The sequence below is a fragment of the Gallus gallus genome, chromosome 7, assembly GCF_016699485.2.
Source record: "Gallus gallus isolate bGalGal1 chromosome 7, bGalGal1.mat.broiler.GRCg7b, whole genome shotgun sequence".
NCBI lineage: Eukaryota > Metazoa > Chordata > Aves > Galliformes > Phasianidae > Gallus > Gallus gallus.
This window is the reverse complement of record NC_052538.1, coordinates 2,837,460-2,865,372: the sequence shown is the minus strand read 5'-3', so window position 1 is coordinate 2,865,372 and position 27,913 is coordinate 2,837,460. Positions and strand designations below refer to the sequence as shown.

The 27,913-nt window shown below is 43.9% G+C and overlaps 2 protein-coding genes across 6 annotated transcripts in view; one reads left to right on the top strand and one right to left on the bottom strand.

Moving 5' to 3' along the window:
- Positions 1-27,880, bottom strand: part of CPS1 (carbamoyl-phosphate synthase 1) — a 177,872-nt gene extending 149,992 nt beyond the window's left edge. Inside the window, exons 1-2 of the mRNA XM_040703530.2 lie at positions 27,775-27,880; positions 27,026-27,223 (exon numbers count right to left, since the gene is read on the bottom strand). Of these exons, the coding sequence (XP_040559464.1) occupies positions 27,026-27,036 (11 nt within the window). The 5' untranslated portion in view covers positions 27,037-27,223; positions 27,775-27,880. The remainder of the gene's footprint in view (positions 1-27,025; positions 27,224-27,774) is intronic.
- MYL1 (myosin, light chain 1, alkali; skeletal, fast) lies at positions 38-18,087 on the top strand. Of its 5 annotated transcripts, XM_040703371.2 has the most exons (8): positions 9,652-9,726; positions 10,343-10,367; positions 10,617-10,644; positions 13,975-14,118; positions 15,659-15,832; positions 16,305-16,382; positions 16,882-16,934; positions 17,768-18,087. In XM_040703371.2, exons 2-7 carry the CDS (start codon positions 10,365-10,367, stop codon positions 16,908-16,910), a joined length of 456 nt encoding a protein of 151 aa, XP_040559305.1. In that variant the 5' UTR covers positions 9,652-9,726; positions 10,343-10,364; the 3' UTR covers positions 16,911-16,934; positions 17,768-18,087. The 5 variants fall into 5 exon arrangements, with proteins under 5 accessions (XP_015144626.2, XP_015144627.2, XP_040559305.1 ...); XM_015289140.4 differs by lacking the exons at positions 9,652-9,726; positions 10,343-10,367 and adding an exon at positions 38-283; XM_015289141.4 differs by lacking the exons at positions 9,652-9,726; positions 10,343-10,367 and adding an exon at positions 38-283 and having other exon boundaries at positions 17,716-18,087.
- Positions 27,881-27,913: the final 33 nt, after the last annotated feature.

Genomic DNA, 27,913 nt, shown 5'->3' with positions numbered 1-27,913 from the left:
ATGCCCTTATAGAGTTTAGCACACTGGGTCCACCGCCAGGGCACGGGCTGTAGCTCATTCCGACCACTGCTTCTCTCCCAGGAATCGCTTTTAGGGGGGTCTTCAGGTTCTTTTTTTGGGGGGGGCCACCTTCACTCTCAAGTTTAAGCAACACAAAATGGCACCTAAGAAGGACGTTAAGAAACCAGCAGCAGCAGCAGCAGCAGCACCCGCACCCGCGCCAGCACCTGCACCAGCGCCCGCTAAACCCAAAGAACCAGCCATCGACCTCAAGAGCATCAAGGTAATGGATGAACGCGTGCTGATCGCTGGCCCCAAACACTCCCAAGAGGGAAAGTTAGCAGAGTTCTTGCTGAAACCCGCAGTGAAATGTTGTGTGTGTTTGGTTCCTGTCGTGAAATGAATAAGTAACCCTCGGGCAGTGGATTTCTTGAGCTGCTGAGCTTTTGGTTGTTTTAGTAGCTTGGAGGCGTGTGAGGCATGGCGCATGATTTAACAGAAGAGTGCAGCTTGGTGACTGCAAGCATATTGCAGAGGGTCACCCCCTTACCAAACCAGTATCAGCCTGACTCGCTTAGTAAAGCTGAAGTTACAAGTTCCACCAAAAAAACCCAAAATACCAACCCAAAAAAAAACCCATAAAAAAATGAATCCCCCAAACCCTGAAGTAGGTGCATGAAAAGGTTACCAGAACGTGGAATGAAATGCTTTCCCACAGCGTGGTACTAAAAACAGATGTTATTTTGCAATTTCCCCTCAAAGTTCTTCCCAAATTTTTGCAAGCACCCCATGACCCTTTGGGCATGTGTTTTAACATCAGCACTGCTTGTCTTTAAAAGCAGCAAAGATGGAAAAGATTTGGCAAATTCACCTATTTTCGTTTTCTCTGTGCAACCAACGTTGAAAAACACCATGAGCTAGAAAGCCATGAATGGAAGTTTCAGGTTATTTCCTCTCACCTTTTCACATTTGCTCAAAACTCACAGTTTGCTGCAAATTGAAAGGAAGGAAGAGGAAAAGGCTTCCAGAGGCTTCCCTCTGACTGCATGTCCGTTGGAACTTATACTGAATTTAGACTTTGCATGCCATCCAGCATCACCAATCATTGCCGTAACCCTCTGAAAAGAATTCCCCAGGCACTCCTCAAAGGGAAATCTCTATTTAGGAAAGAGTAGGGGGAGTTAAAGCAGTCAAAGAGATGAAGGGACAGACCTATTTCTCTGGGCATGACTATAAATAGTTGTTCTCCACCTACCTGACAAGCTGATTGGTCCTGGGACCAATTTGCTGCTAAGGAATCATGCCTACTATGAAGAAAAGGAGTACAAGGACTCCTAATAGGACCTATTCATTTTAATCTCATGATGAATTCTGTTTAAGGTATCTTAATACATGCAGTCTGTCATCAATATAGTCCCAGGATTACGATCCACTCAGTAAAATTCCTGAAGTTCTCTTTGATTTTCACTACTGGTAGCCAGTATTTTGCTGGAACAGCATGTAGCTCCTCATAAGACTGAAGCTGAACTCACTGGCAAATCAAAACAAGACCAAGAGGGGAAAAAAAAAAAAAAGAAATACTGAAATATTTAAAACAATCTTAGCAAAAGCTACACAAAAGCCCACTGTTTTTGAGGATACCGTCTGAAAATTAGATTAGACTTCACATTTTGCTCATCTCAGAGATGAAAGGGAACACAAGCTAGATTGCCTATGAAATAATTTAATATGATTTGATAGCTCTCTATGTCCAGTTCATTAGGAGAAAATAGAATTTTCAACTTCAGTGATCTCAGCTAATCTATCTTAACATAAATAGGCTTAATAGTATATTACCAGCTAAAAAAATGGCAGGCTGCAGTCTGAGGCAATCCAACCCACTCTTCTGCACAGACAGCTCTCCTTTACAGCAAGGGATATATGCCAATAGCAAAAAGAGAACGCTCTAGGTTTTATCTGATCCAATATGACATAGGAGAGTCTTCTTAAATTCTTTCTTCTGAAAGATCAGACAATGTTATTCCTCTTTGAAGTGTGGGAAAACCTGGGCTAGCAAAACTATTTTCTTAACACTAACGGCAGCACACAAGCATTACTATTCCTCTTTGCAAATGAGTAAAGCTATGAGCAGCATGATGGAGGATGCAGGTCTGCCCTGCAGCGTGGGGGGCACAGTCTCCATCCCATCACAGCCTTACCAGTCCAGGGCCAGGAAGCCTCAGAGGTGCTATACAGGCAGAGAGAGCCCCCCAGCAATGAGGGGGCCCACCCAACTGCACAGCGATCACCACCATGTGTGGTGCAGAAGCCCACACTTCTGACAGGTGACAGGTCCCTTCAGTCCCAAGCCTTCCCCCCACACCGGGACCTCCATGGCAGTCCAGGGTTGCTCAGATGGCCCACGGCACCTCCAGGGCCGGCTCTTAGAGCACGCAACAGGAACAACCACAGTGCTTTTGGCATGGTGTCTTGCAGCAGGAACTTGACAACCTCCTGAAGCACCAGCCAGTCATCCTGGGTTACTCGTTTTCACTCACTGAGACCTCAGGAAATTAGGGGAAATAGTCTCCTCTTCTAAGCAATTTGACCAGGAGATGTGTATGGTAGAGCTGGGTACAGAAAAACACATCTTCTGAGTTTTAGCTCAACCCCTTCTTTTACCATTAATGAATCCTGAATCCTTCCATTCAACCAGCAAAGTGTCAGCACAGAGAGAAGCACAGCACCACTTCCAGCAAAACTTCAGAGCCAGAAAGTACCTAAACCTCAGCTTCTGACCAGGACTCTCTTCTGATCAGCACCCTCTCCTGGAGCTCTTGTGCTGATCTACCAAGTGTGGAGTCAAAGCCCCCAGCATCTTCAACAAGAGTATCAAATGGGTTCCCCAATGCTCACCAGGGGAATTATCAGCCATCTTGTAGCTTGATGCAAACAAGGAATTCCTGGGATTGCTGGGCTGTGGGGCCAGCAATGTTTTGGAGAGTCACCAAGCCAGCAGACACACAGAAAGGTTTCCTTAGCTTTTACATCCAAGCTCCCTCTATCCATTACAGCTGGAGCAGGTAAGGGTGGAGCTGCCTAATCAGGATTTACATCAGCCAAAAAAGCCAAATCTGGCGGTACACCTCATTTTCAGCGGGTATCAGAAATCATAATATTCTCCAGAACAAACAAGAAAGAGGTTTCCCAATATTGCTGGTCATTCTTTTGGGGATATTCCTCCTTTCAGATACCTTGCTTGGTCATTCTTTATGGAGCCTGATTTTCAGCCTCTTGGAATGCATGCTTTATAAGCCAAGCTTAAGAAGTCTTAAGCTGGGTTCTCGCAAAAGTAGGCACCCAAATCACCTAGCATCCTCAGAAGTGGTAATAGGCCTTTCATCTTCTCTTGTTGCTACCGACCGTTCTTTCCACGTACACTTTAGGTTAACCCAATTGAAGCAAATGACTTAGTGACGTACTAGCAGCTAGTGTGAGATTTTCTATTTTTGAGCACCATCTATTGACTAAAACCCCGAGTAACAGGAATACCAGATTGCTAAAGACTCGAGTGTCTGAACTCAGCCTTTCCCTCAGCTCACCATAGGTTACAGTGCAACCAGGACAGAAAGGAAATCAAGGCAAGGACTGGGAACAGGAGGAATTCATTTTGAAGTCAAAGATTAAAGACCTTTTTTTTCCCTACTCAAGAAACAACAGCTCTGAATTTACTTTGCATAAACCTTTCAAGTTTAAATTTATATTTCCCCTTTTTCAAAAGCGTGTCCTGGGACTTTAATGTCAAATACAAAGGTCAAGAATTAAATCACTGACAGGAGAAGAACAGGGTGATGGACACATTGGAATATTGCGACCTGGATTTCAACAGGAGCCAACCATGATTAAAAGAATAAAGAACCATTTTGAGTCAGTTTGTTAAAAGACTCCTGGAATTCAGTACTTAAAACTGTAGGAAGGACATTCTCCCAACAGTTAGCTCACCTGTTTTGTCACCTTCCTTCTCACGTGCATGCCTCAGTGAGGAGCTCTGAGCAGATGAACAGCACTGCTTTGAAACCTTTACAATGGAGAATTTCTCAGGTGTTCGGTTTTGCAACAAAAGCATTGATAAATGGCCAAGCTTCAAACTGTTCAAACCAGAAGCAGGTAGATAGAGTTTCCTTGCGTTTAACTTTGTCCCTACCACTAACATGAAGAGTGTGTTGCTTTTTTCTTACTGGGAACTTGAAGGTTCAAGGGAACTTCCCAGCACATACACCTTGGACCAACACCAGCCTTGCAGCACTGACCACAGGGCTTTGGGATCTGGAGATGCTGAGCTCAGTGCTTTCTCTGTAGTGATCTGAACGTGTAGCACTCTGACCCAGCGTCACACCAGGTCCTTTACTTAAAGAGTACACTTGAGTGTCTTTTCCTAAGTGCCCATGGTGTAAGTGATGCTTCTTTGGTACGTGAGGCTTTGCACAGTGATGTTTTCAAAGAGACTCATTATGCCATACCCTATTGCATATACACTACCTATATCTTTGGGGAAAGTAATTCATAATTATCAACTGACAGATATTTGCTAAGGCCTTGTGTAACTGTGTGATGCATGACAAAGCCTGCTGCATGGAAGCAAGCCTGTGTGATCATTTTGTTTTTAAATACAGAGCTCTTAAGACCACAAAAAGTGTTTCTCCAAATGTCCTTAACTCTTAATATATTCAGTACCCAAGGAGGTCGTCTCTGAACATGCACTGCATTGGATATAACCAGAGAGGTAAACTCACTAAATGCACTGACAGAAAGCTGCTGGGCTGGAGGGCAAGCGGGGCTGCAAATGTCAGCTGAAGTACTCAGAGAGCAATTGCACTGCAGAAACTCCTTGTGAAGTGGCAGAATGAGAACAGCAAGGTTAACGGTAGCTTTGCTCATAGCATTAAGGGCTTTCTTGCAAACTGGCAGGTTCCTGGCTGAAATGTTTGGGCTCAGGCCTTTAGGTTATGCTTGACCCAACACCAGCCACACTCCAGATTCTTTAGGATGGACTTAACTACTAGACAAGGTCACTGGTCTTAAGTGCCCTTCAGGTAGGAAGGAGACAAACACCAATGAGACTTCACCTAAAGAGATGTGAAAGTACCTCCCTGACCATCCAGATCAGCTTCCTGAAGTGCTGTTAAGCAAGGAATCCCTCAGAAATATAATTTGTCCGTATATTTTAGGAGTCACTGTCTGCTAACCTGAAAAACCATTTAAAAAGTAATGGTTTCCCTCTTTTTTTTCTTTTTAAATTTCAAACAGTACTTCTAGCAGTTTACAGCCCCTTAGCACACAGAGAGATCACTACCGATAGCAACAAGATACTTGAGTTTATCTTACATAAGGTAAGAAGAAGGTGACTAATTTAGCCCATGACACGTAAAGAAAGAAGCTGACTGTAAGGGGATATGAAACAGCCAAGATGGAAATTTGCCCCTGGTTCCTTGAGGCTTTATTACATCTCACACACATGGCCAAAAAACGCTTTCAGCTGGCTAGTTTGCTGCATAGCACCTAAATGTCAAGTAGCAATAGCTTAAATAATGTTAATACTCTACCACTGCCACTGGGAGGCATGTTAAAACAAGGCATCCCTTGGAGAGCAGCAGCACAGAGCTCCAGAGCCTCCCATTTCCTCGCACATCCCCTCGATTACACACATTCATGCAAAACTAAATGCAATTAGGAAAGGGACACGCTAACAAGCGAGCACAGCTGACTGTCCTTCCCCCTGTGAAGCCAATAAAGCCTGTGCAAAATGCTACAATCGGCAGCCGCGACACGTTTCACACTCAGGCATTTCAGAAGGGCACATTTAATTAATTGCCAAGGTTCATCTACAAGTTTTAGCCTAACTGTGAAGTTGCAAACTCTGAAGTAAACAAGGCATAAAAAAAACATATATCACTATAAAACCCATTAGGCTAAAAGATTTACAACTGTTCTTCCAAACCTCGTGGCATCTCCCATTTCTCTCCCATCCATTAGCAGTGCTCATCTTTATTCTTTCTCCTATTATATTTCTTGGCAGTTTCTTTCTCAAAAAAGAGCTCTTTCTCAACAGCTCACCCCCTCTTGGTGTGTCTGTCTTATAAAAGATACGAGGCTAAATCCATCAGGCTGATGATTTTTACTTAAGTTGGGAACGGCCTCTGAGATCTGTGGCATCGATCGCAGCAGCTACTGAAGCAGGGTGAGGGTTGGAAGATCTGTGTAAGGAATGGTCGGAGGGCTGTGTAATCCTGCACTCAATCGTGTCTGCTAGAAAATACGTGCAGGAGGAGGCATTAGCAGTGAGCAGACACCATATGAACTGCTACAGGCACAACCCCAGCTACATCCACCCAGAAATAAAAGAAATCCCTCGAGGTCTGTATGAGCAGCTAAATACATAACAAGAATCCTCAGGGACTGTCTGATCTTTCTCCCTCTGATTTTTAGAGACATCTGAAAAGTTCTCCATCTCTTCTACAGAAACAGTACCATGAATTAGCTGGTGGCTCCCTAATCCGATCCCAGTTACAACAATTCTTTTCTCTGTAACTCAGCCAAAGAGCAGCAAGCAGGTGGAGCAGCTTTAACTGCAAGCAGCACCCTTCCATGGGGTCCTTCACCATGCCCAGACACTTGCAAAGAGCACAAAGTGACTGTCCATCAGCACAGCTGTACTTACAGTGCCCTCCAGTCCAAATAGGTGGGCACAGCACATGGGTTTGTGTGGATTGGGTATTCTGCTTATCTGGTGATGAAGAGTCGCACAGAATCCTGTCCACCCTCCTCCATGTGACTGGGATCTGGTCAGAATGTGTCCCATTAGCAATCAGAAGAATAGAAGATGGTCACAAACTACATAGCGAAATGCCTCATTCAGAAACAAAACAATACAAAACAAAACAGAAAAAAAGCAGCACTTTTCCTTGGTATGGCTATCCTCCTCCTGGATAACAACCTTATCCCTAAGTAAGGGCTGAGCCAAGTTAGAGAAATCCAGCTCCTGCTGGTCTTTCCGTACGTTGCAGTTCCTCCACTCCTTCATTATTTTTGCTGGAGGTTTTGGGGGATGGCATTTGTGTTTAGTTTTAGTTAAAAAACTAGATTTTATTTAAAAACACCCACACCAAACTGAACTCCCTGAAATTTCACCATCTTCCTAAGGCCCTGAGACTCATCACATTTAAAACAAGATGCATTTTAAAGCCCCCAACAAACCCTGTAGGCTTAGAGCTGCTTAATTGATACGTGCCCATGCTAGATAACTTCTCCCCAGTGAAACAATGCCTAGGGCTTGTTAATTTGAGAATCAGTGACAAAATGAAGGGATGATATGGTGCACAAGTATTTGCTCTTGTAAAACCTGAGCCAAAGCCTCATACAGTCAAGACTTCTGCCTGCTTATATGGAGAACCCTCTCAATTTATACTTACTTGATAGCCCATTCAAGCCAGGTGGCTGACTAATCCAGGTATCAGTTTTCTCTGTTTAAGACAAACGGGCCCCAATTACTTTCTTGTTGTCATTTAACATCTTTCTGAATGGGTTTTGTTGCAGCCAGTGATAGACTGGATCTGAAATCAAGAAGATACTCAGGAAATTTTTCCTTGAGCCAAAATTCAATCGTGTTTCCAGGGAAGCATTTTCCAGCCTCCAGCACTGCAGAGCAAGAGGCTGAGGGCAGGAGGAAAATTCCACAAAAGGCAACACACTGCTTTGACCCAGGCAACATTTCAGCTCTGCCAAAGTCTTTGGAGAGCTCCTCTATTAATGCACCGGGACTGATGGCCAGGGTCTGTATTAGCTTTCTCACTGCCTGTGCTCCTGCCCAGCCGGTATTAATTAGGAGATCTGAACTGTGCTAAATCCATGTGGGCTAATTCAGACAAAAACATCAAATCCCTTTTCTGTGTAACCCTACGGCTTTGCCCTGTCTTGAATATGTCCCCGTTCCCACATGATAATAGATCACAAGCAGCAGAACAAGCAAAAGTGAAGAACTGGCAGCAGAGCATTTTTCAGGCTCTGTATTTTCCAGGTATTCCCCCAAAACACAAATAATCCATTTGGACAAAATGTCTTCAAACTAAAATGAGTAGCTCAGAAAATTCTTTGCAGTTGCATCTTTAGAATTCAAGAGGGGAGATAAGAAGTTAAAGTTTCAGATAGCACTAATTATTTTGACCCATTTTGACTGTTCAGTCTTTAAAGGATATTCACGTTAAGTCTGGTTGGATTTGATCATTTCCTTTTCATACTGAAAAAAGCCAAAACAGTTAAGTTTGTCTCCAGGATAACTAAATGAGCTACAGGAGAAAGTTTCCCACCGATCACATTTTATCATTAGAAAAAGAGCAGTGGCAAGCGCACAACAAAGGAGAACAGACGTTAGGGAAGACTTGTTTATAAGAATGAAGTCTCTTGCTGTTGTACAATCTTCCCATCCCAGCCCCATGAACCTCCTTATCCAGTTGGAGTGACAAAGAGGAAGCAAAGTTTGGAGCAGTTTTCCCTCATTTTTTACCTTTCATTGCATCAGCTTAGAGATGTGAGCCAGGCTTGGAAAGTGTTGCACTATAGGAATAGACCTTTGCTACTGGAGAAACTGTACAACCTCCCTTCTTTAACCTGAAACACCCCACTAGTAATCCCACCAGGACCACCCTGCAGCCCAAAAGCCACTGCTGTCTTTCCCCACCACGACCAGTCTAGTCCCCCTTCCAGCACACAAAGCTTGACATGCATCCTTGCTTCAATCACAGCTTCTTCCATATACCTGCACCACAAAAACCCCTCCAATTCTGACCCCCAGCAGCTCCTCCTCCCATAACAGCAGCAAGCTCTGAAGTCGGCATGCTAAAGTCCTAACCCAAGCCCTAGAGGGAAGATCCTAAATTCCTCGCTGCACTGCAAAGTACACCTCCTCATCGGCTACAAACCTAGCAATACAGCTGGGTCCAGACGTGTGCATAAATTCACCCTTAGAAGGCTTCAAAATTAGGAAAACATGACCAGTGCAGGGGAAGACCTTTGGTTGGACACCACCTCAACAAGCAGGTGAACTTTTTCCCAGCGCCAACAGCTGGATTGCACCAGAAAGACAAGCAGCACCACCCATCTAATGCAGACCTCTACACCATCCAAATAAGGGCTTGAGAAAAGCCAGCAAAGGGACAAGGAGTACTGGTGATTTCATGGGCTTTGAAACAAACCCAAAGCATGCTATCCAGCTGCACCTCACACACAACTTGCAAGCCACGTGTAAAACAAGACAGCTGGGCAAATACATGGCACCTCTTGCCCTCAGCGCTCCTCGATTGCTGACTTTATAGCTTATTGGAGAAATAGGAGCCTTTCCTATCTTGGTAGGCCCGGACAAGGAATATCCCCTCTTGATGGTCCAGACCCAGAAAGTGCTGACATGATCCAAACTTGCTGCTTGCAACTCCCTGCCCCTCTCCAACCTCCTAAAAATAGCAGCCGTAAGGCGCCCATCAAGGCACGGTGCCTCCTGTCACTTTGCCCTAAGAAAGCTAAAGAACTCACCAAGGGGAGGGGCAGCTTCCTTCTGACACCTAATCCAGGCAATGCCGTCAGCGCTGCCAGATAAATAAGGGGAAGAAAGGCCAGGAAAGCAGGACCACTTTCAGAGACCTCTCAGCTAATCCCTCCGGCCCGTCCGCCGCTCTACTTTTCCAACTCTCAATCATGGTGGGTCCACTGCAGAGCTAAACGTTAGCAGCGAGGCAGTGTATTTTACAGCAGTAAATTCAGCTTCTTGTTCAAGTTAGTCCTGGGGGGAGGACAGGCCAGGAGGTGACAGTTCAGGTTTGCTTGATTTTCCTCTGCAATGTCTTTAATACAAGAGAGTATCATAGCTTAATGCTTTATGAACAAAAGCTAACTTAAACACAAGCTTGGAAGGCATGATTTATTTTCTATGTTAATGTTTAAAAAGAAAAAAGAAAAAAAAAAACCTGCTTGATATAAATATTACTTCAAATGGTTGTATTTAAGTGAGTCTATACTAAAGTATTAAGTGACCTGGTGGTACATAAACAACCTATTTGTTAAGAAACTGTAGATTATTAGTGCTTCTGGCCACAACCTTGGTGTTCTCAGGGATGCAGGTTTTTACAAGAGCCCTAAAAACAGGCCTGGGGATGCATTTTTACATGGCAGGTTGCTAGTTTGGGTTTCTGTGGCCTAATTACATCAGGCAAGACAGATATTGGAATGCTCAGCTACCTTGTGCTACTTGCTTTCTCTCAGTGCATTTTCAGCAGTACTACTTCTCCTTTTTTTCTTTCTCTCTTCCCAACTGCAGTCCTTCTCACCTGACGAAATCAATGGTAAGTGAAACAAAAACTAAACTAACAGGGGGCAGGAGGGGGGACCGTAACGGCTACCAAAAAGCTAAACGTTCACCGGTCTTAAGAGCTCTTTTGCCATCTGCATCACTTCTGTGCATCTGTCAGGCCACGGTTTTTGCTGTCTTGGAAGATACTCATGGATTGAGCTGGATGCTTTAGAAAACAAGCAGGTTCTCCCCCAGCCCCCCCTTCCTAAGCTATTTTTTGTGATTGATTTCCTTCCAACAGATCGAGTTCTCCAAGGAGCAGCAGGATGGTAAGTTACAAGACAGCCGATGCGTTTGACATGTATGTGAGTTCAGAGGGCAGCTACAGTCTTGAAAGCTTAACCCCTACCAAAAGATGAGCTAGGACTTCATTCACCTGGCATAATTCACAACACTCTTGACTTCAGAGTCGCTGTGCTGACTTAAACTGAACAATGATGTGGCCTCAGATTTACACGTAATTTATCTGGGTGCTTATATGTCACCTAAGTTGAGAAGTATATGACCTGATGTGTGAAGGGGAAATACAACGGTGCTACCACTTCTACCTGCTGAACATATTTCAGCTGGGCTGGCTGCTCAAAAGTATGCTGGAAATGGATTTTGTTTGTTTTCTTAAAGCTATGAGGGAAATAGGCAGTTGAAGACAAAAAAAAACAAGGGAGTGAACTGAAAATTTAATTGAGCCGTGCACTTAAATGAACAGAAAACATATTGCTAAAGGCTCACCTGTCAGTTTTGCTAGGAGATGCTATGGAAGAGGGGGCAGAGAGGCTATTTTATTTTAAATATATTCAGGAAGCATGGAAGTGGCTGGCAAATAAGTGACTCATGAACTGTCACAAAATGTAATTAGTCTGAATGTGCTACAGTTCTCAAGCATCTTGCATTATTTCCGACTGGTGAACTGCTGAGAAGCAAGTCACAAATTCACCCCCAGGGAAGCCCTAGAAACCTAAAAAGGAGTGTTTTAAATACCTTAAAAGAGGTATTTGGATTATATTAAATAATGTAGATTTAGACACCTGTCAAAAATGCAGTAGCAAATACAGAAGTCTTCTCAGTGTGAAGAAGTTATTTAGAATGGAATACACGAGAATTTACTATGAATCCAGAGGATGGGGAACAACTTGAAGCAGGTGTTAAAAGAGCTCTAAACTTCCCAAATATCAGCCTGTTCTGGCTTGCACCATCAAAAAGGACAGGGAAAGATACTGTGCAGAAGATAGGGCTTGAACCATTCTCCTTCCTGACATCCAAACACTCAAAATGTTTTCCTTTGTGGCCAGGGCTCCTCACTGCTTTGCAATTTTAAAACTTCTACAAAATGGTAGGGAGCTTAAAGAGAAACGTCATCAATTCAAAACTGGCACATGGAACAAGACAAAAGATTTTTGTCGGCTTCCTTCCATATTTCAGACCATCCAGCTGCTATCTTGCTGCGATGACTAAGGCAAACAGAGGAGTAATTAAAGTCCACTTGAGAGAAGGAGAATTTCCTTGGAACAGAGCTGTCCCACCCTCAGTTGCTATTTCCATCCACACAAGCAGCTGGTTATTGCCCTCCTTACAGAGGGATTTTAGACTTGCTTATTCCAGCAAAGGTATAAACTAGGACTAGCTATAAAAAAAGCAATTGAAGCTATTGCTGTGATGCTCACACCTAAGACAGAAAGAATTTCTCTGAGCTGTGGAGCTGCGTTCAGAGCCCAATGAACGTAAAACTTCATGGGATTTACAAAGTAGGGAAACTCTGAAGGCTTTTCTAATAACAAAGTGGCATTGTTTTATACTTCTCTCTGGCTAAATGTCAGGAATGCACCAGATGAAAGATCTGATCACATACTATAAATCAGCACAGCTCTATCAACCTCAGTTGCAAGAGCAGAAGCTGATATGAAGCTGGTATATTGTAAGGGGAAGCTCCACACAGGTCCAGAAGGCCTTGATTTCATAGTCTGCAATAAAAGCCGTAAGGGGAGAGGGCTAATAGTAAAGGGTTATAGGTCTCACACATCAAACAGTAAGAAGATTAGTTTCAGATGTATTAGATTACAGCCTAGCCGGTTGTACATCCCATATCAGCAGTTTTTCTGGATGCCAGAATCTCCTCCAATAACGTGGTTTATGGATGGCTAAAGCAAGACCCTAAGCACCACTGTGCCGTATGTCCCCAGCACAAGATGAATGAGGACATGACTCGATGAGGTTTGCTACTCCTAAATCTGCCCTGAGGCACAAAGGACATTCCACCTACGCATATTGTGAGACAAAGCCCTCTCAAGATGCTAGGGGAGCATCACAGCCAAGGGAAGGACATGCACTTGATCCACTTGGAGTCAAAACATAGCACTATCAGGCATCGCAGCTCAGAAGAAATAACAGCATAGACCAAGATGCTCCAGACATATGAGGTTCAAAGATGGCCTTTTAGCTAAGCTTTTCAGATAGACAACGTGACAGGCAACTGCCTGCACTGATTTTTATAAGGGAAATGTCAGTACACCAAAGTACTTGGTCAGCAGCAAGGGGAGAATAAAGGAATGTTGATAACCTGACATCACTAAAAGAAACAAAGTCTTGAAGTTGTACACATTGGGAATGCACCATAATAAGGAACCACACAAGCGTTGCCTAGACATTCACACATATATAAGAAGGGGGTACAGACTGCAAATGGCAGACAAAGGAGGAAATAAGTTATTCTGATTCTACTCTATGCTTCGTAATGTTTCTATTCTCCCTCTGCAACTGCCTGAAAGGAGGTTGTGGTGAGGTGGGGGGTTGGCATCTTCTCTCGGGTAACTCGTGATAGGACAAGAGGCCTGAAATTGTACCGGTGGAGATTTGGGTTGGATATAAGGAGAAATTTCTTCTCAGAGTGGTCAGGCAATGGAATAGGCTGCCCACAGAGGTGGAGGAGTCACCTTCCCCGGAGGGTTCAAGGAATGTGAAGATGTGGCACTGAGCAGGCATGGTGGGGAGGGGTTGATGGTTCAACTAGATGTTCTTAGTGGTCTTTCCCAACCTTAATGATTCTATGATTATGAACACAGGTGGAAGTGTCATTGTAGGACAGCTTTAGGGCAGAGCAGAAGTAGGAGCACTTCAACTCTGCCTTCAAGTTTCCTGTTAGTAGCGTGTAGTCAAGATGTTGAAATCGCAAGCAGAACCCATTGAAGCAGGCAGATGTTTTGTGCAGCTAGGTACTGTGGCAGAAGAGTCACAGTCTTTGGATGAGATAGAGTACAGTGGATCCTGCTGCTATGTCACGTAAAGAAACTTGTTCTTGAATAGTAAGGGCTGTAGAAAGCTTATTTTACTCTGTGCTTGAAATAACTACAAGGTCAATTGCAAAACTACTGGTGGCTTTTAGAGTCAAGAAAGCTACAAAAGGTAGTCATAAAAGTTTAAAAATAGAGAAACCCAAACATCAGAGAGGAGGAGTTTCTCTTGGGACTGGAGGCCAAAGATTCCCCTGCTAACTCCCCTGGAGTCGTTGGAACAGTACCAGGAGACAACAGGCCCACAGCTTGGTCAATGCAACGGGTCAAAGTGTAGCTCCCTGCCTCAATCTAACCATTGCTCTTCCCTTGCAGACTTCAAGGAGGCCTTCCTCCTCTTTGACAGGACTGGTGATGCCAAGATTACCCTGAGCCAGGTCGGTGACATCGTTCGGGCACTGGGACAGAACCCCACAAACGCTGAGATCAACAAGATCCTGGGCAACCCCAGCAAAGAGGGTAAGAACCCTGCTATCTCTCCTGGGACCTTTTTCAGACTGGGGAACTAACTAGGAAACATCAGAACTCCCAGTAGGAGGGAGATGATTTTTTGCTCCAATAGGGAAGCAAGGCGGGCTCTCCAGCAGCAGCAAGGGGAATTTTGCCAGTTTCTTTTGAAGAAGATGGGGGCAGCAGGGAGTACTGCATTCAGAAAAAGGAAAGCCTTATCTCTAGGCTATGGAGTAGTCTCTGCAGAGATCACTTTGTCGTCAGCTTGGAGCAGCACGCACTTCTTACTGCTCACAGTCTCTTTGTGACCCAGACTCCTCAGCAAGGGGCTATTTCTAGCAGCAGTTCTTTTGCATTAGCTGAGACATACCCCAAGAGTAGAAACCCAACTGTATATTGTAGCTGAACAGAATGGCCTTTTTAAAACTGCTACAAACCTAGTCACGCACAGCACACGTTAACAATTTATTACTGGTCATTTACTAACTGTCACTTTCTATTTCCTTTCTTCCTCTGTAGAGATAAAAAGTGGTAAATTTTGTGATAATCTCCTTTTAACAAGGACTTGGCTGCAGGACATCACCAATTCCAGAGAGTCACATATTAGGATAGGCTAAACAATATCCAAACCATCTGGCCTGGAAAGAGAGGCTCTAAGGAACAGTTTGTAAGTCCTGAGTTAAGCATTAGCATCAGTGGGAAGTGCTAAGCAGAAGACTAATACCGAGCTGAGACAGTGCTTTAAGTGACTATACCAATAACTGAACGTCTTTATATAGCTGGGTAGTGAAATAGTTTCTGTAACAACTATCTTTTCAAAAAGCTCTTATATTTCCACCTATTATATTTCATCCTCACCCAGATGAAAGCTGCTCCTTGAAAGGGTTTAAGTAAGAAAGAAAAAGAAAGGGATCCTTCTGGCAGCCTTGCCATCTGGGGAAGGCCTCACTGAAGACCTCCAGCTTCTGAAAACAAAGGGGCAAGATGCACTAAGCTTGTGAGGCCTTAAACCTCCGCAGTGAGCATGCTGAATAGCAGATTTGGATACCACCTCCACTGAGCATCCTATTTTTAGTTGGTTTATTCTTTTGCCAAGTCTCTGCTATCACATCCAAGAGAACGTGATGAGGCCAATAACACAAAGTTGACAAAGCCAGGGGGGGCTTTAAGTCTCTGCATCTCACTCTTCTTGCCTTAAAACCTAGGCAGTAGGAAAGGAGTTCTGTTTCACTGTATTCTGTAGCTCCCCCATTGCCAAAATCTTTTTGAAGATCAACTCGCATAGCACGCTTCATTTCTGAAGGAAATATGCAACACACATGCACTTTATAAAGCCATGGGAAAAGTGGAGTAGAGAAAGGATGTGAAAAATCAGATGGATTCCAAAACTAACTCCAACAATAGGAGAATCTAGATTCTGCAGAACAGCCAAACCCTGTGGTGAAAGAGGCTTGCAAGTGAGGTGTGAGGCTTCCCCAAATTTCAGTGTGAATATCCTGGGTGAACATTCAAGTGTCCAGCAGCATTGCAACTGATGCTTTCTTTGCAGAAATGAATGCCAAGAAGATCACTTTTGAAGAGTTCCTGCCCATGCTGCAAGCAGCTGCTAACAACAAGGATCAGGGTACCTTTGAAGACTTTGTTGAAGGTCTGCGTGTTTTCGACAAGGAAGGCAACGGCACAGTCATGGGGGCTGAGCTCCGCCATGTACTGGCTACACTGGGTAAGGGATTGTCACATCTGTGAACACAAACAATTGCTGCTGTTTGAAGGCATGAGAGAGGGAGGAAGAATGTTGTAACTAGCTTAGACAGGTGGGAGACTGCTAGCCAAGACTCTTGGAAAGCTGATGCAAAGCAACAGAAAGATCAAAAGAAAGAGTTTTACTTCTGAACTCAGATTAGGTACTAAAAGGGTCCATGCAGGGAGAGAGAGAAAAGGCTGTAATCTCTAGTGGCCTAAAGCACACAGATAGAGGATTTGCTGCATAGTTCTTCACTCTGTAAATGGCTGGGAGCCCTATGTCTACGTGCACGTGCAGAACTTGTAAAGAAAGTTAAAATGAATAAGTCTTAGTTCAGCAACAGATCTTCTTGCTACTATCTCAGAAAACAAAGAAAGCATTTGGAAAAGCTGCAGGATTCAGCCTCAGCTGTGTCTGTTTAAGAATTAACCAGGCTGCCTTGGCTCTCCAGGCGAGAAGATGACAGAAGAGGAAGTAGAAGAACTGATGAAAGGTCAGGAAGACTCCAACGGCTGCATCAACTACGAGGGTACGTGTGGGGGTTCAACACCCTCTTGTCCTATATTTCATCCCTGAGTCTCATTGCAGTTGGCTCTTAGCTATAGCTTTGCCCACCCAATTTGCCAGAGAAGCTAAGTTACGTTGAAAGGTTTATGCATGAAAATGATGTGCCTACCCAGCAGTCACACCACGGGAAAGGCTACGTTCAGCCACAGCAGAGAAGGCCACTGCTGTTAGCCCTGGGTCTCTAGGCTCTGACATTCTGTAGAAAAGCTGCCATAATTGGAAGTAAACTAACCCACAGCTAATGCTTGGGCAAAATGATCCATCTGACATTCAGTCTCATCACATCCAAGCAGGGACAGTATTAAACACTTCAAAGTTTCCATCACTTTGCTGAGTCAAATCTGATCAGAAGCGTGCCTTTTCAACACCATCAGCTCCTGAGCAGCTCTTGCTTTTGAAGGCGTCTCCTGAAGTAATATTTGCTGCTCCTTCTAACTATCACATCTGTATTTTTTCCACAGCATTTGTAAAGCACATCATGTCTGTCTAAGTGGACGTCCCCAGATAACAAATGGTACGTTCCCAATTTGCATGCTTAGCCTCGTCTCTTTGCTATGCTTATAGGCTTCTTCTTGCCCATGGCCAGACATAGGTTGTGAAATCAACATGACACTGTCTCACCAATGATAAAATTAAACTGCTGTCCAAGAGCAAAGAGCACAGGAAGGCAGATCCCTGGGTCTTATTCCCAGCTCTACAACTGGTTAGAAACTCAGATGCCATTTATTGGATTTTTCCCACAGCCAAATCGTGAAAAAATGCTCAGTTTACCTATGAGCATGAAAAAACTTGAGCTTAAATATCATCTTAGATTTCTGTTGTCATATAAGAGTTCACACTATGCAAATTGACACCTTGAGAAATAGAATCAGAAAAAACAAACCTAAATAACACCTTCTGATAATTCAAAGATGACTGTAGAAAGAACAGCCTAACTACTATTGTGAACTACTGAGAACAGCTTTCCAAAAGAAATGAAGTAATTATCTGAAGAAAGTATTTTAACAGTCATGGTCAATAGCCAAAAGGGGGCTTCAGAAGTGCATTCAGCAGTATTTCTACAAGCAGGGGGAAAAGAAAAGCAATAAAAGAAACAACACAACCCACAACCTTCATATGCTTCTATTTTGTCAGCAGAAAAGCTTAGCACCTCTCTTTAAAATGCAAACAAGATACCGGGGGTGTGTGGGCTCCTTTGAGCTGCTATCCTATGCTGGGAGAGACAATCCCAACTCACGTGCAACTAAACAGGCATCTCAAAAGCAAAATTAAGGGCTCCATTTGTCATTTTGCAGTGTTTCTTCAGCCAAAGGTGATTTCAAATCGAACTCTTCCATTCCTTCCTAGAACAAGTTGAATTCGGAAAGACCAGATGGCACCTAAGATCTGCCTGAGTGAAATTCTTGCTCTGGCAGTCATCATCAACATGGAAACTGCGTAGGACTGGACAATATGCCTCCAAACCCACTACTTTTCTTTTTAACCAGTGCATCCATAGGCATTGCCTCTGGGTCACTTCCAAAAACTGAACTTTCACCAGGGAGAGTTAGATGGAAAAACTGCCACTGTCCAGCACTCATCCATCCCAAACATCTCTTTCCATGTTGTTTCCCATGAAAGAATGTAAACCTCTGGAAAAATAAAGCATCAGTAAATCCCTGTTGTCACTTTGAGGCTATAAAGTCTTTTTTACCCCCTCTAAACCTACTCAAACAAGAACTCAGCACTTAATTTATTTCTGTACGTTGTACTTCACAAAATAAAGTTTTATGAAAAAAATATATTTGAACATCTTCAAGGGGTCACTACTTAAGATGGATGAAAAGTGCTTTACTGGGGGACTGGGAGGAGGAGTGGTCAGGAAGCTGCCACACACATCAGCACCAACGTGCTTTTGGGAGAAGGCCACCTGGAGCTGGTATCAGAACAGCCCCCAGGGAAGCACCTACCCCAGTGCACAGACAGACCCAAAAGCAGCCATGGAGACCCTGTCTCAGGAGGCACCCTGTCTCAGAGAGGCCACTCTACCTGGCAAAGACTCCTTAGTACTACAACAGTATGCCCACAGCACAACTGGGAAGGGATCCTCTCAACCAGCTGTATTTAGAGTTTTATGGACAACTAGAACAAGTGATCAGTAATTAGACACACGTAAAGGCTCTGAAAGAGGGAAACCAACCACATGGAGAGCAGCCCAATGCCTGCAGAGTAACCAGCTCCCAGGGCTGAACTGTCACCCTCACATCCCTGCCCTTAAATGTAGCTCCTTGCTCCTTTCCTTAAGCGTTTGCGAAACTGCTTTAGCCCACTATCTGAGGGTCAGTTTGTTCTATTAAAATCTGACTTAGCCTTATTAAGTTACAGCGCAGAACAGCTCCATCATTCAAGCACCAACAGGTGCACCAGGGGCAGCTGGCATGAGAATAAGCCACAGCACAGCCAGTGGAGCAGCAGCTGCCTCTTTTGCAAGGCTTCCCCAAAAAAATCTCCTGCATGCTGGCAGATGGGGCCAAGCAAGTCTCAGAGCTATGGCCTGCCCAGAGACCCATGCCAGGAGGTAGCTTACAGGTGCTTGCTTCATGCATAGTGGGCAAAAAAAGGCTTCGATAGAAGGAAAATGGGAGGTAGTTTCTTAGCTTTGTCCTAAGAAGGCAAGGAAAAAAATAAAAATCAAGATGCATGAACAGAGTTATTTATAGAGCCTCAGCCTAGAGGATATTCCTCAAAGGACTGCTAGACAACCCACTGCTTCTCACCATATTGCACATATATGCTCCGTGTGGTTTCTCTTTCCATGGATCTCAGTTGCTGGGAAAGCAAACAAACAAAAAGCAAAACAACATTTCTCCACATATGCTGTCAGTCTCATTTTGACACTTCCTCACTGCACGACATCAGCGTGCAGTCACATAACCAGCCCAGGGTTGGAAACAGCCTGAAAGACCAACGTTTCTACCATTCCTCTCTAAAAATCACAGCTTTGGTTAACATGTAAGGTTAAGTCCAATTCCATTCTATTAACAGAATGGGACAGCTTCTGTCTAGAAATAGGCAGGCTTAAGCCACCCATAGTTAAAACCTACATACATAGAGACAAATATATGTTAAAAAAAATCATATCCTGGCAAGACAACATTTTTGGAGTCATCTTAAATAATTCAGTCACTTATAAAGAAAGACCAACTCTTAAATACTACCTTCTTTCAGCAAGTTACAGCTTCAACCAGAAGCTGTTGTTCAACAAAAATGACATCAACCAGAAATGTTTTGTTTTGAAAGCATAGAAATGAGATGGTTTAAGGAAAAAAGATTTTAATGGAGAGACACAAAAATCCAGACCTCTCTCTCAGAAGGTTTTAATTCCATTGATAAAACCCATCTCAAAAGGTACCCAACCTGAAAGCACAACTAGGAAATGCATAAACAAAGATCTCTAACAAAATGGACACCATGCTGCATAGTGGCTGAGCTCTTGCTCTACCCACATAGTGGGACCAGAGAGATCCCAACAGCCGGGGAAGGCTGCTCTGCATCTGCTCAGGCTCAGAATGGAAAAAGTAATTCTCAGACCCAGACATCTGACACCTCTTGTTATCACTGCATTTGCTTTGTATTTTAAATAGAACATTGTTAATGACCATGCTTTCCATTACTCAAAGCAATCGAGTTTAACTCCTTGAGAGCAGGGCTAAACCCCCAAGGAAAGGTCAAGGTGCAAAATGCTAGTCCTTGGTATGCACCACAAGGCAGGGTGACTAGCAACATGGAGCACGCACCATACAAAACCAAAGCAGTAACATCAGAACAACTGAGGAAGTGTGGACACTGAGCTTCACATTAGCTCTCTCCTACCTACAGGCTGTATGCTGACCAAGGGACCAGACCCTTGGCTGGAAAAAAAACCAGAAGCTGTTTTTGTGCTACTCGTGGTGCTTTGCTGTCTCCCAGGTCTAACTGGGCTCCCACATGAAGCAATTAAGTGTTAAAAAGATGAGGACATCAGTAATGTTTTTCCTAACCTTGAGCCACTCAGTTCAGGCAGGCAGGAAGGGAAGGTTTTCCAGGTGTGCCTGATGTGTCAGGAATTATTTACTGATCATAGCATTGTACACAATTAGCTGTGTCATTCTTCAATAAAACACAAAGGTATAGAAGGTGTATTAATTACCCTCACAGAATCATATCATAGGAGGGCTTGGGTTGGAAAGGACCCAAGGACCATCAAGTTCCAACCCCCTGCCACAGGCAGGGCTACTAACCTCCAGATTTGGTACTAGACCAGGTTGCCCAGGGCCCCAACCAACCTGGTCTTGACCACCTCCAGGGATGGAACATCCACAGTCTCTCATACTACAGGAGCCAGCATATATACTCACTGACATCTCATAGCATCAGCTGAAGGCTCTGAAGGCTTGCCATCCATCTGGAGACATCTCCAATGCTTTTACACCACAGCAATAAATGCACTTGTTTCCTCTACAATGTCACCTGGGTCTTTCACACATCTTCTAGCTCCAGCACACACTGTGATGGAAAACCCAATAAGAGCAAGTACAGCAAATGCATCTGTCTTCTTTCTGGCAGGCAAATTTGGCTATTTACATCACTAAGCCAATCCAGCTCTCACATCCATCTTCTCTACTTTAGTACTGAGGCACTAAGATGCCACGATACACAGAACAGTGCTCTCTGAACAAAGTCCATTAACATCACCCTTCCAGTGATGTAAGCCTGCTCCCACCCCACAGCATTTTCCTTTCTCACATAGCTCCTCTCTTAAGGCATTTCATGCCATTATTACCAGAACAATTGTTATACTTGAGCAAATTTTCAATCTAATCTCAGTTTTCAAATGAATATGAACCGTATCATGCTGTCATGGTAAACCTTCACTGTTTTTACTGTAGGGAGGCTGACTTCTATAAGGATACAAGGAAGGGCTAAAAAGCGTAATAAAAACAGAATTGTTCCTTAGTAACCTATTATTTCTCATTTGTTTTATGATGAAATATGCAATACTTCATCTACCTAGGCACGTACATTTATTTGAGAACGAAGACTGAAATGTTGCTGAAAATGTAAGATTTCACTCTCACATCTACCTTCTAGATTAATTGGCACAGTATGCATCAGCCCACAGTTTATTAGAGCATTAAACTGAACTTTCCATTACCAAAATCTATGGTTTGGGAGGATGGTATAGATTAGTCCATAAACATTTCATTTCTCCACCAATGTAACAATGATGGGTAGCAGCACTCCTAAATCAAACTGTTGTAAAAGAAAGGCTATTGCCAATCCACTGGAAAGGACTTGGGCTACAAAATGAACAAGAAAGATTGATAAAATGCAATAAAAATGTGTGCATATTTCCTCAGCAGCACAAAAAATATCACAAGGGTATTGTTCACACTGATTAAAAGGAACAGTCATGATAACTGGTATCTGTAACTACACTCTAAGACAAATTCATTTCTATTTAGGCTTCAGAGTTTGCATGCATTAATAGTGCACAGTCCCCCATTGCATGAAGGGCATTTAGTGGCATGGAGAATGGCAGCCAGCAGCAGGACTGAGGGAATTCAGCTCCTGCCCAGCCTTGCAACCATTTGCTGAAGCTCACTCAGCCTCTTCAAAAATCTTTAGAGTAAAATTGTGCAATAAGGAGCATGTTAAGGGACAGGTGGGAACACAAAGGCTTGAGAAAGCTACCCACAGAAGCAGCACCTCGTAGTGGCCCCTCATTTATGTTCTCTGCTTGCATCCGAAGCATCTCTTTGGTGCTTTGTTCTCTGCACTAACCTGTCCCTTTCTTGCTTTCCTGTTGTATACCCACGAACCCACTATGCCTCTGTTCTACATCAGAAATCATGACAAAGAGTGTGAGTTGAAACAGTTTTCAATCTCTTGAGCATACCTAGCAAGCCACTGCTAGGCAGTACAGTTGGTATCTATTTTCCATGAAGGCAAATCCTTAAAAGCATCAGAAGTAAGATAAATATATCATTACTTCTAATTCACCACGTCTGGCCCTGCTACTATAGAAACCAAGAGATGACAAGCGGACGCTAGGCATCATGTGGATGAAATGCCTCTCAAGGCTGTCATGAAACTTGTGAAGCAGGCCCAGAAGAAGGAAGGTGAAGAAACAAATGAGGGAAAAACCAAATCTCTTTTAGTGATTTTTGGTCTTGAAGCTTGATTCACACTTCATGTAGACCTGGAGCTGGTAGCCACACTTGCATTGCAGGGAAGGAGCCCTGTGATAAGGCATTTCTCTATTTATTTTTTAAATGTGCCTTTTCAGAGTAAAATTATTACCTAACCCAAAACCCTTTCTGAAACTGGCAAGGTCGCATGAGCTTTTGTTTAAAACTCTATACAGCATAGCCACATTTAGCTTTTCAGTGCAGGATGTAAGGAAAGATAAAATACCAAAGGAAATTCCAGTCAGGCACAGCTTGTAGGACAGTCAGCATAGCATAGAATTCACAACCTCAAAAATTAGAGCTGGGGCAAAACACACGACTGGATATCTCCTTCACTTTGCATCCTCCACATGCACTTCAAAGCAGCACGATAGCGATCGCTTCTGCCCACAAGTAGAGTGAGGATGGTGATATTTAGTTTCCTACAACCTGGCTAATTAGCTCCTGATAACAGCACGACCTTCCTTCACCTGCAGTAAGTTAAGCACGTCTGAGGGCACAATATATTACTAAATGCTTAAAGAGAGGCTACAAAAGGTCTGCGGGTCAGTTTTGAAGGCTTTCCAAGAGACTGTGATAGAATAAGACCTTAAAGTAGCTACTACACATATATAAATCCACCCTCCACTCCATCAATGAAATGCAGAATAGTTTAGACACCTGCCACCCAAAGCAAGCGTTTTCCAGACTTATTACTCCAGAATCAGAAAAGGTCTTGCTTTCCTCCAAGGAGAAGCTCCTCCCCACACTAAACAAACTTTTTAACCAGCGCTTGGGCAGACACAAACTCCACTAAAGGCTAAAAGCACCAACAAAAATAACAAAGTTACCCCTCTTTCCAGGGGGAAGGAATTGCTTCCTTCACTCTAGTTACAGAGGGTATACCTATGCTAAGCTACATCAGTCAACAAACTGCATGTATCTTATGTAATACTGTAACATGATGGAAAGCACAACAATGCAGCAGAGTAGCAAAGTCCTAGGCTGCAGCAAGCAAGGACTTGCTCAAATACAACAGCCATAGGCAAAGAAACAAAGGAAAAGTTTACCTTTGGAAGTCCTCACATACACAGGAGTATCCAGCAAGATCCCCTCACCTCAACTGCCAACCTTCCAGTGAGGTCTGGGAAGGGGTGGATCCTGGCTCCAGCCCACTGGTCACTCAGGTACATTGCACGCAGCTGTGCTTGCCTGGGCTGGCTCTGCCTTCCACCAGGTGCTCAATCACTGCTTCGGGCCGTGACTTAGCATTTCCCCTGCGGCATAACACAACCCATACAACTTGTACCCCAGGGGTAGTCAGAGATAGGCATTTTAGGCTCCATTCTTCAGCTATTACGCTCCTCAGCTCAACCAAACTGAAGCTACAAAAAACAAAACGTTTTTATCTTTCCAAATATCAGCTCTTCAGATTGCTTGCTCAGGAACGCATTTTCTCCGGCTCCTTGTATGACAAAGAAGGATCCATTTTTCACTCCGTGCTATGTCAAACACTACCATTTTTCAAGTTGATCTCCTCTACGTAAGCGATGGTACTTATTAACTGCCTCATTAATTTAAGAAGTGCTTTCAGTTCCAAGTTTATTGTCTACAAAGTTCATGCGTATCTGCAAAAGCAAAGTTCGCTTTTAAACAACAGTAGATAGAATCATAGAATTGTTTGAGTTGAAAGGGACATTTAAAAGTCACCCAGTCCAACTCCCCTGCAATGAACAGGGACATGTACAGCTAGATCAGATCAATAAAACCTATTACATCTGTTTAACTTAGAAAGTTTCCTCTGGTCTATTCTTTCATCATTCAGGAACATCACTGATCTACTGAATGAGGGCTAATGTTACTACTGCATCTTTTGCACATTTCTGACAGAATAAAAAAAATAGCAATTAATTGAACTCATATAGGCTACATCACACATAACAAGAATACAGTTACAAAAGGGCAGAATTTACCTACTTCTTTTGCAAGATCACAAAGGTTTTCTCTGAAGCCAAATAAAGAAGGGAGATCAATAACTACGTGAACTCTAGCTACAGCCTTATAACCCCTAAAACAACCCTACCTCCTACCAGCTAGGATGGTAGTGCAAACGTCCTAATATACCCTTCCACAACTAGAACCTCTTAACACCTACACCAGTGTGAGAGTGGTACTCAGCTGATTCAGGTTCTTGAACGCTGTGAAGCAACTATTTAAGAGATCCTTTGTTTGCCAATGCATGTTATACTCATCACCTTAATTTGCTCAGTCCATAGGACCTTCCAACACCCCACTTCTGCGCTATCTCATTATGGAAGGACCAGCTCTCTCCTAGGGCTTTGTTACACTGCGTGTAAGAAAGTTTACTTTTTCATTTGTCTGGACTAATAGGTACAGCCATAGTTGATCAACAGCTCCTGGCCTCTGTGTCTAACAATCAGTACAAATCAAGGGCATTTCACTCCACTAACGCTGAACTGTTAGGAACATTTTTGGTTAATGACCGAGTTAAGCTGTATTTCAGCTGAAAACCTGCAGAGGAAACACTGAGTATGTCAGTATGTCAGATATCCAACTAATAAAAGACATGCTGGCACAGGTATGCATAAGAAGACTTCACTGTAGAGCAGCATGCTAGATTGGCAACTCCTTGTTGAACACGATAGTTCAAAGTTTCACATCAAAAAAAGACCTGGAGGAAAAAAAAAATCATGTCCCCTAGTGAGACATCATCTCCAGGCTCAGTCATGATCTCTGCTCCCGTTCCTCTTGACACCCAGCAATCACTGGACTTCACATAAAGGCCTTGGAGGGGTGCGGTGTCTCTCAAGTGTTCCAAGACACATGCTGAAGGAGCTGGATTTCCTGGTAGGGAAGGCCCACTCATCAGCCACCGACTCTCTCTCTCTCTGTCACATCATCTTGCATACACGTGACTAACACTGTGTGACCCCAGGCAAAAGCACACTAAGGACAGTCACGTATCGGGAGAAGTAAGCTGAGAGCTTTGCATCTCATTCAAGCTTGCCCCGCACTCTAATGCCAACATAGAGAAGTTGGATGAAGACCATACATGCCCCTGATGGGCAGACATGCTAAACTGGCACCTGGACTCTTCTTGAAAAGAAGATAGCACATGAGCTTTAAATAACCTGGTCAGAAACCAAACCTCTAGGGCATTCATATCAGACATGAATAGTTGGTACGCTTTATTTGCAAGAGAATGAAAGTCTCAAAAGGGAATAAAGAGCTTTGTGATAGGAAGTCAATGGTGTCTCTTGCTGCATGTTCAAAGCTTCTGGTCAGATCCTGCAGCTCTGCTTTACAGATAGTAGCACCATCAAGATAGAAGAACACAGAGAACCATCGCTCTTTCAGGAGGAGTTACTTGTCATTGCCCTGCTATTGAAACCAAGTCCAATGTACTTAGTCCTGGAGAAGAACACCCTTGCATAGAAGTAGCTGCTGCTGCAGGTATTATAGGACTAATAATGTCTTAACTCAGGAACACAGACAAAAGTTGCAGATAACTTACTTAAGAGGAAAATATAAATAAAAGCATGTAATGGGATCCGTTTGCTTGATACCTTCATCACTTTTTTTCTTGCAGTAGAAAGACAGCAAAGAATACCTCTGAGAAAAGAATTCCTTTCACAGGGCTGTTCTGACTTGAATATACTTGTACAGTCTTTGTGTTTGGTGAAGATGAACAACAGGAACATTTTGACCAAAATCAGAAGAGATTTCATTTCAACTTGTCTTACCCACAGAGCTTTACTTGAACACTTTTTCTCCAGGTAACCTACCAGTTTCTCATTTATTCACTTGCATTTTCCAGGGCCACGTGCAATTTTTCAGCAAGATAACGCTTTAAATTACATTCCCTGTAGTAAGCACACTCAACATTGCTCCAAAGAAAGCAAGCACTGAAGAGAACATGGCCCCTTCCAGCTGGAGCAATGACCTATGAACACTGGAAATCATGAAAAAGAACATAAACAGTGCCCCAAAATGGGATGTTTAGCCAAATCAATTTGTAACAAAGCCCAAATGTCACAATGTCCTCAGGTAAGGACAGTAATGCACTGTGTTAGAGACCACTGGATTGGTGCCTTTATGTCATGCTGGCAACGTGGTGAGGTGGTGATATTACTGCTGAAGGTTTTGCTAGATTACTCCAGTGGTTTGCAGTCTCAAAGGAAGTCTGCTGCTAACCACATAATATGAGAGCAGGAGAGCTACGAGTGGAAGAGAATTTCTGACAATGAACGTATGGCAACCTGTATCCCTTGCCTGTACTGAAGGTTGTTTGTACCAGAGGTCAGGAAGGACAGACATGCCACTTACTGGTATGGCAGACAGCTATATAAAAGAGAAGGCATTAACACAGAGAGGTGGAAATCAAAATCAGACTCACCCTGTGACCATGCCCACATGAATGGAGAGGCAGGGACCAGACTGAGCTGTCACTTAGCCCAGAGTGTGCTGTTTCTTTGCAAAGTCCTGTTAGGCCGTGGTAACAAAAGCACAGTCCCAAACTGGAACAGCATCTAGAGGGCAAGCCGTGTGCCTTCACTTTCTTCTCTGCTGTGATATCCATTTCTTGCCTTGTTTTCTGCAAAAACAACAGCAAGAAAAACACTGTTCTTAATGCCTCGATTTGTTAAAACCACCTTTCTAACCCCCTAGAAAAACGCGCTCAGGAGCAGGCAGGTGAGGCCTGGGACAAGCTGGGACCCCAGCTGGGTGTCAGGCAGGCATCGACGCCCCCGGGGAGGCAGGGCTGCTGGGTCAGGCAGGCCCACCCCTACAGCCGTGCCTCTGCTGCCATCTCCTGGCCTAGGGTGGAGGTGCAGCATTCCTGACACAGAAAGGAGGGATTTTGGCTAACTTTAGGACGGGTTCAGACTACAGTAACACCTAGATGGTAGGAACCCTCTCGGCAGGCCACCTATTAAGCCAGCTCTCACCACAGTGACCGTTAGCTGACGCCATCTGCTTTTCGGGCAGGGTTTCAGCCGCGCTCGCCCTGCGGCGAGCCGAGGGATTGCTTTCCACGCGATTTCCACAGCGCGTTTATGGAAAAATGCAAACAGTTTTATCGTAATCCTGTTGTAAACAGGATGGATTAGGAGGAACGCGTAACTCGAACGTGCTTAATCATACCGGTGGGGATTGCGTGCCAGGCTCCGGGGAACAGAAACACTTCATTTTTACAACGCGGCGAGGACGGCCGCAACGCCTCCGCGCCGTCCCCGTGCACGCACACGGCGGGCACCCCACGCACACGGCGCTGCCTTCCAAC

Bases quoted from the DNA above. Each gene is read 5' to 3' on its own strand.
- MYL1 (XM_015289140.4), top strand. From the start codon at position 158: ATGGCACCTAAGAAGGACGTTAAGAAACCAGCAGCAGCAGCAGCAGCA. The intron at 10,645-13,974 runs GTAAGTTACAAG...CTTCCCTTGCAG, and splicing joins CTCCAAGGAGCAGCAGGATG to ACTTCAAGGAGGCCTTCCTC. The intron at 14,119-15,658 runs GTAAGAACCCTG...CTTTCTTTGCAG, and splicing joins GGGCAACCCCAGCAAAGAGG to AAATGAATGCCAAGAAGATC.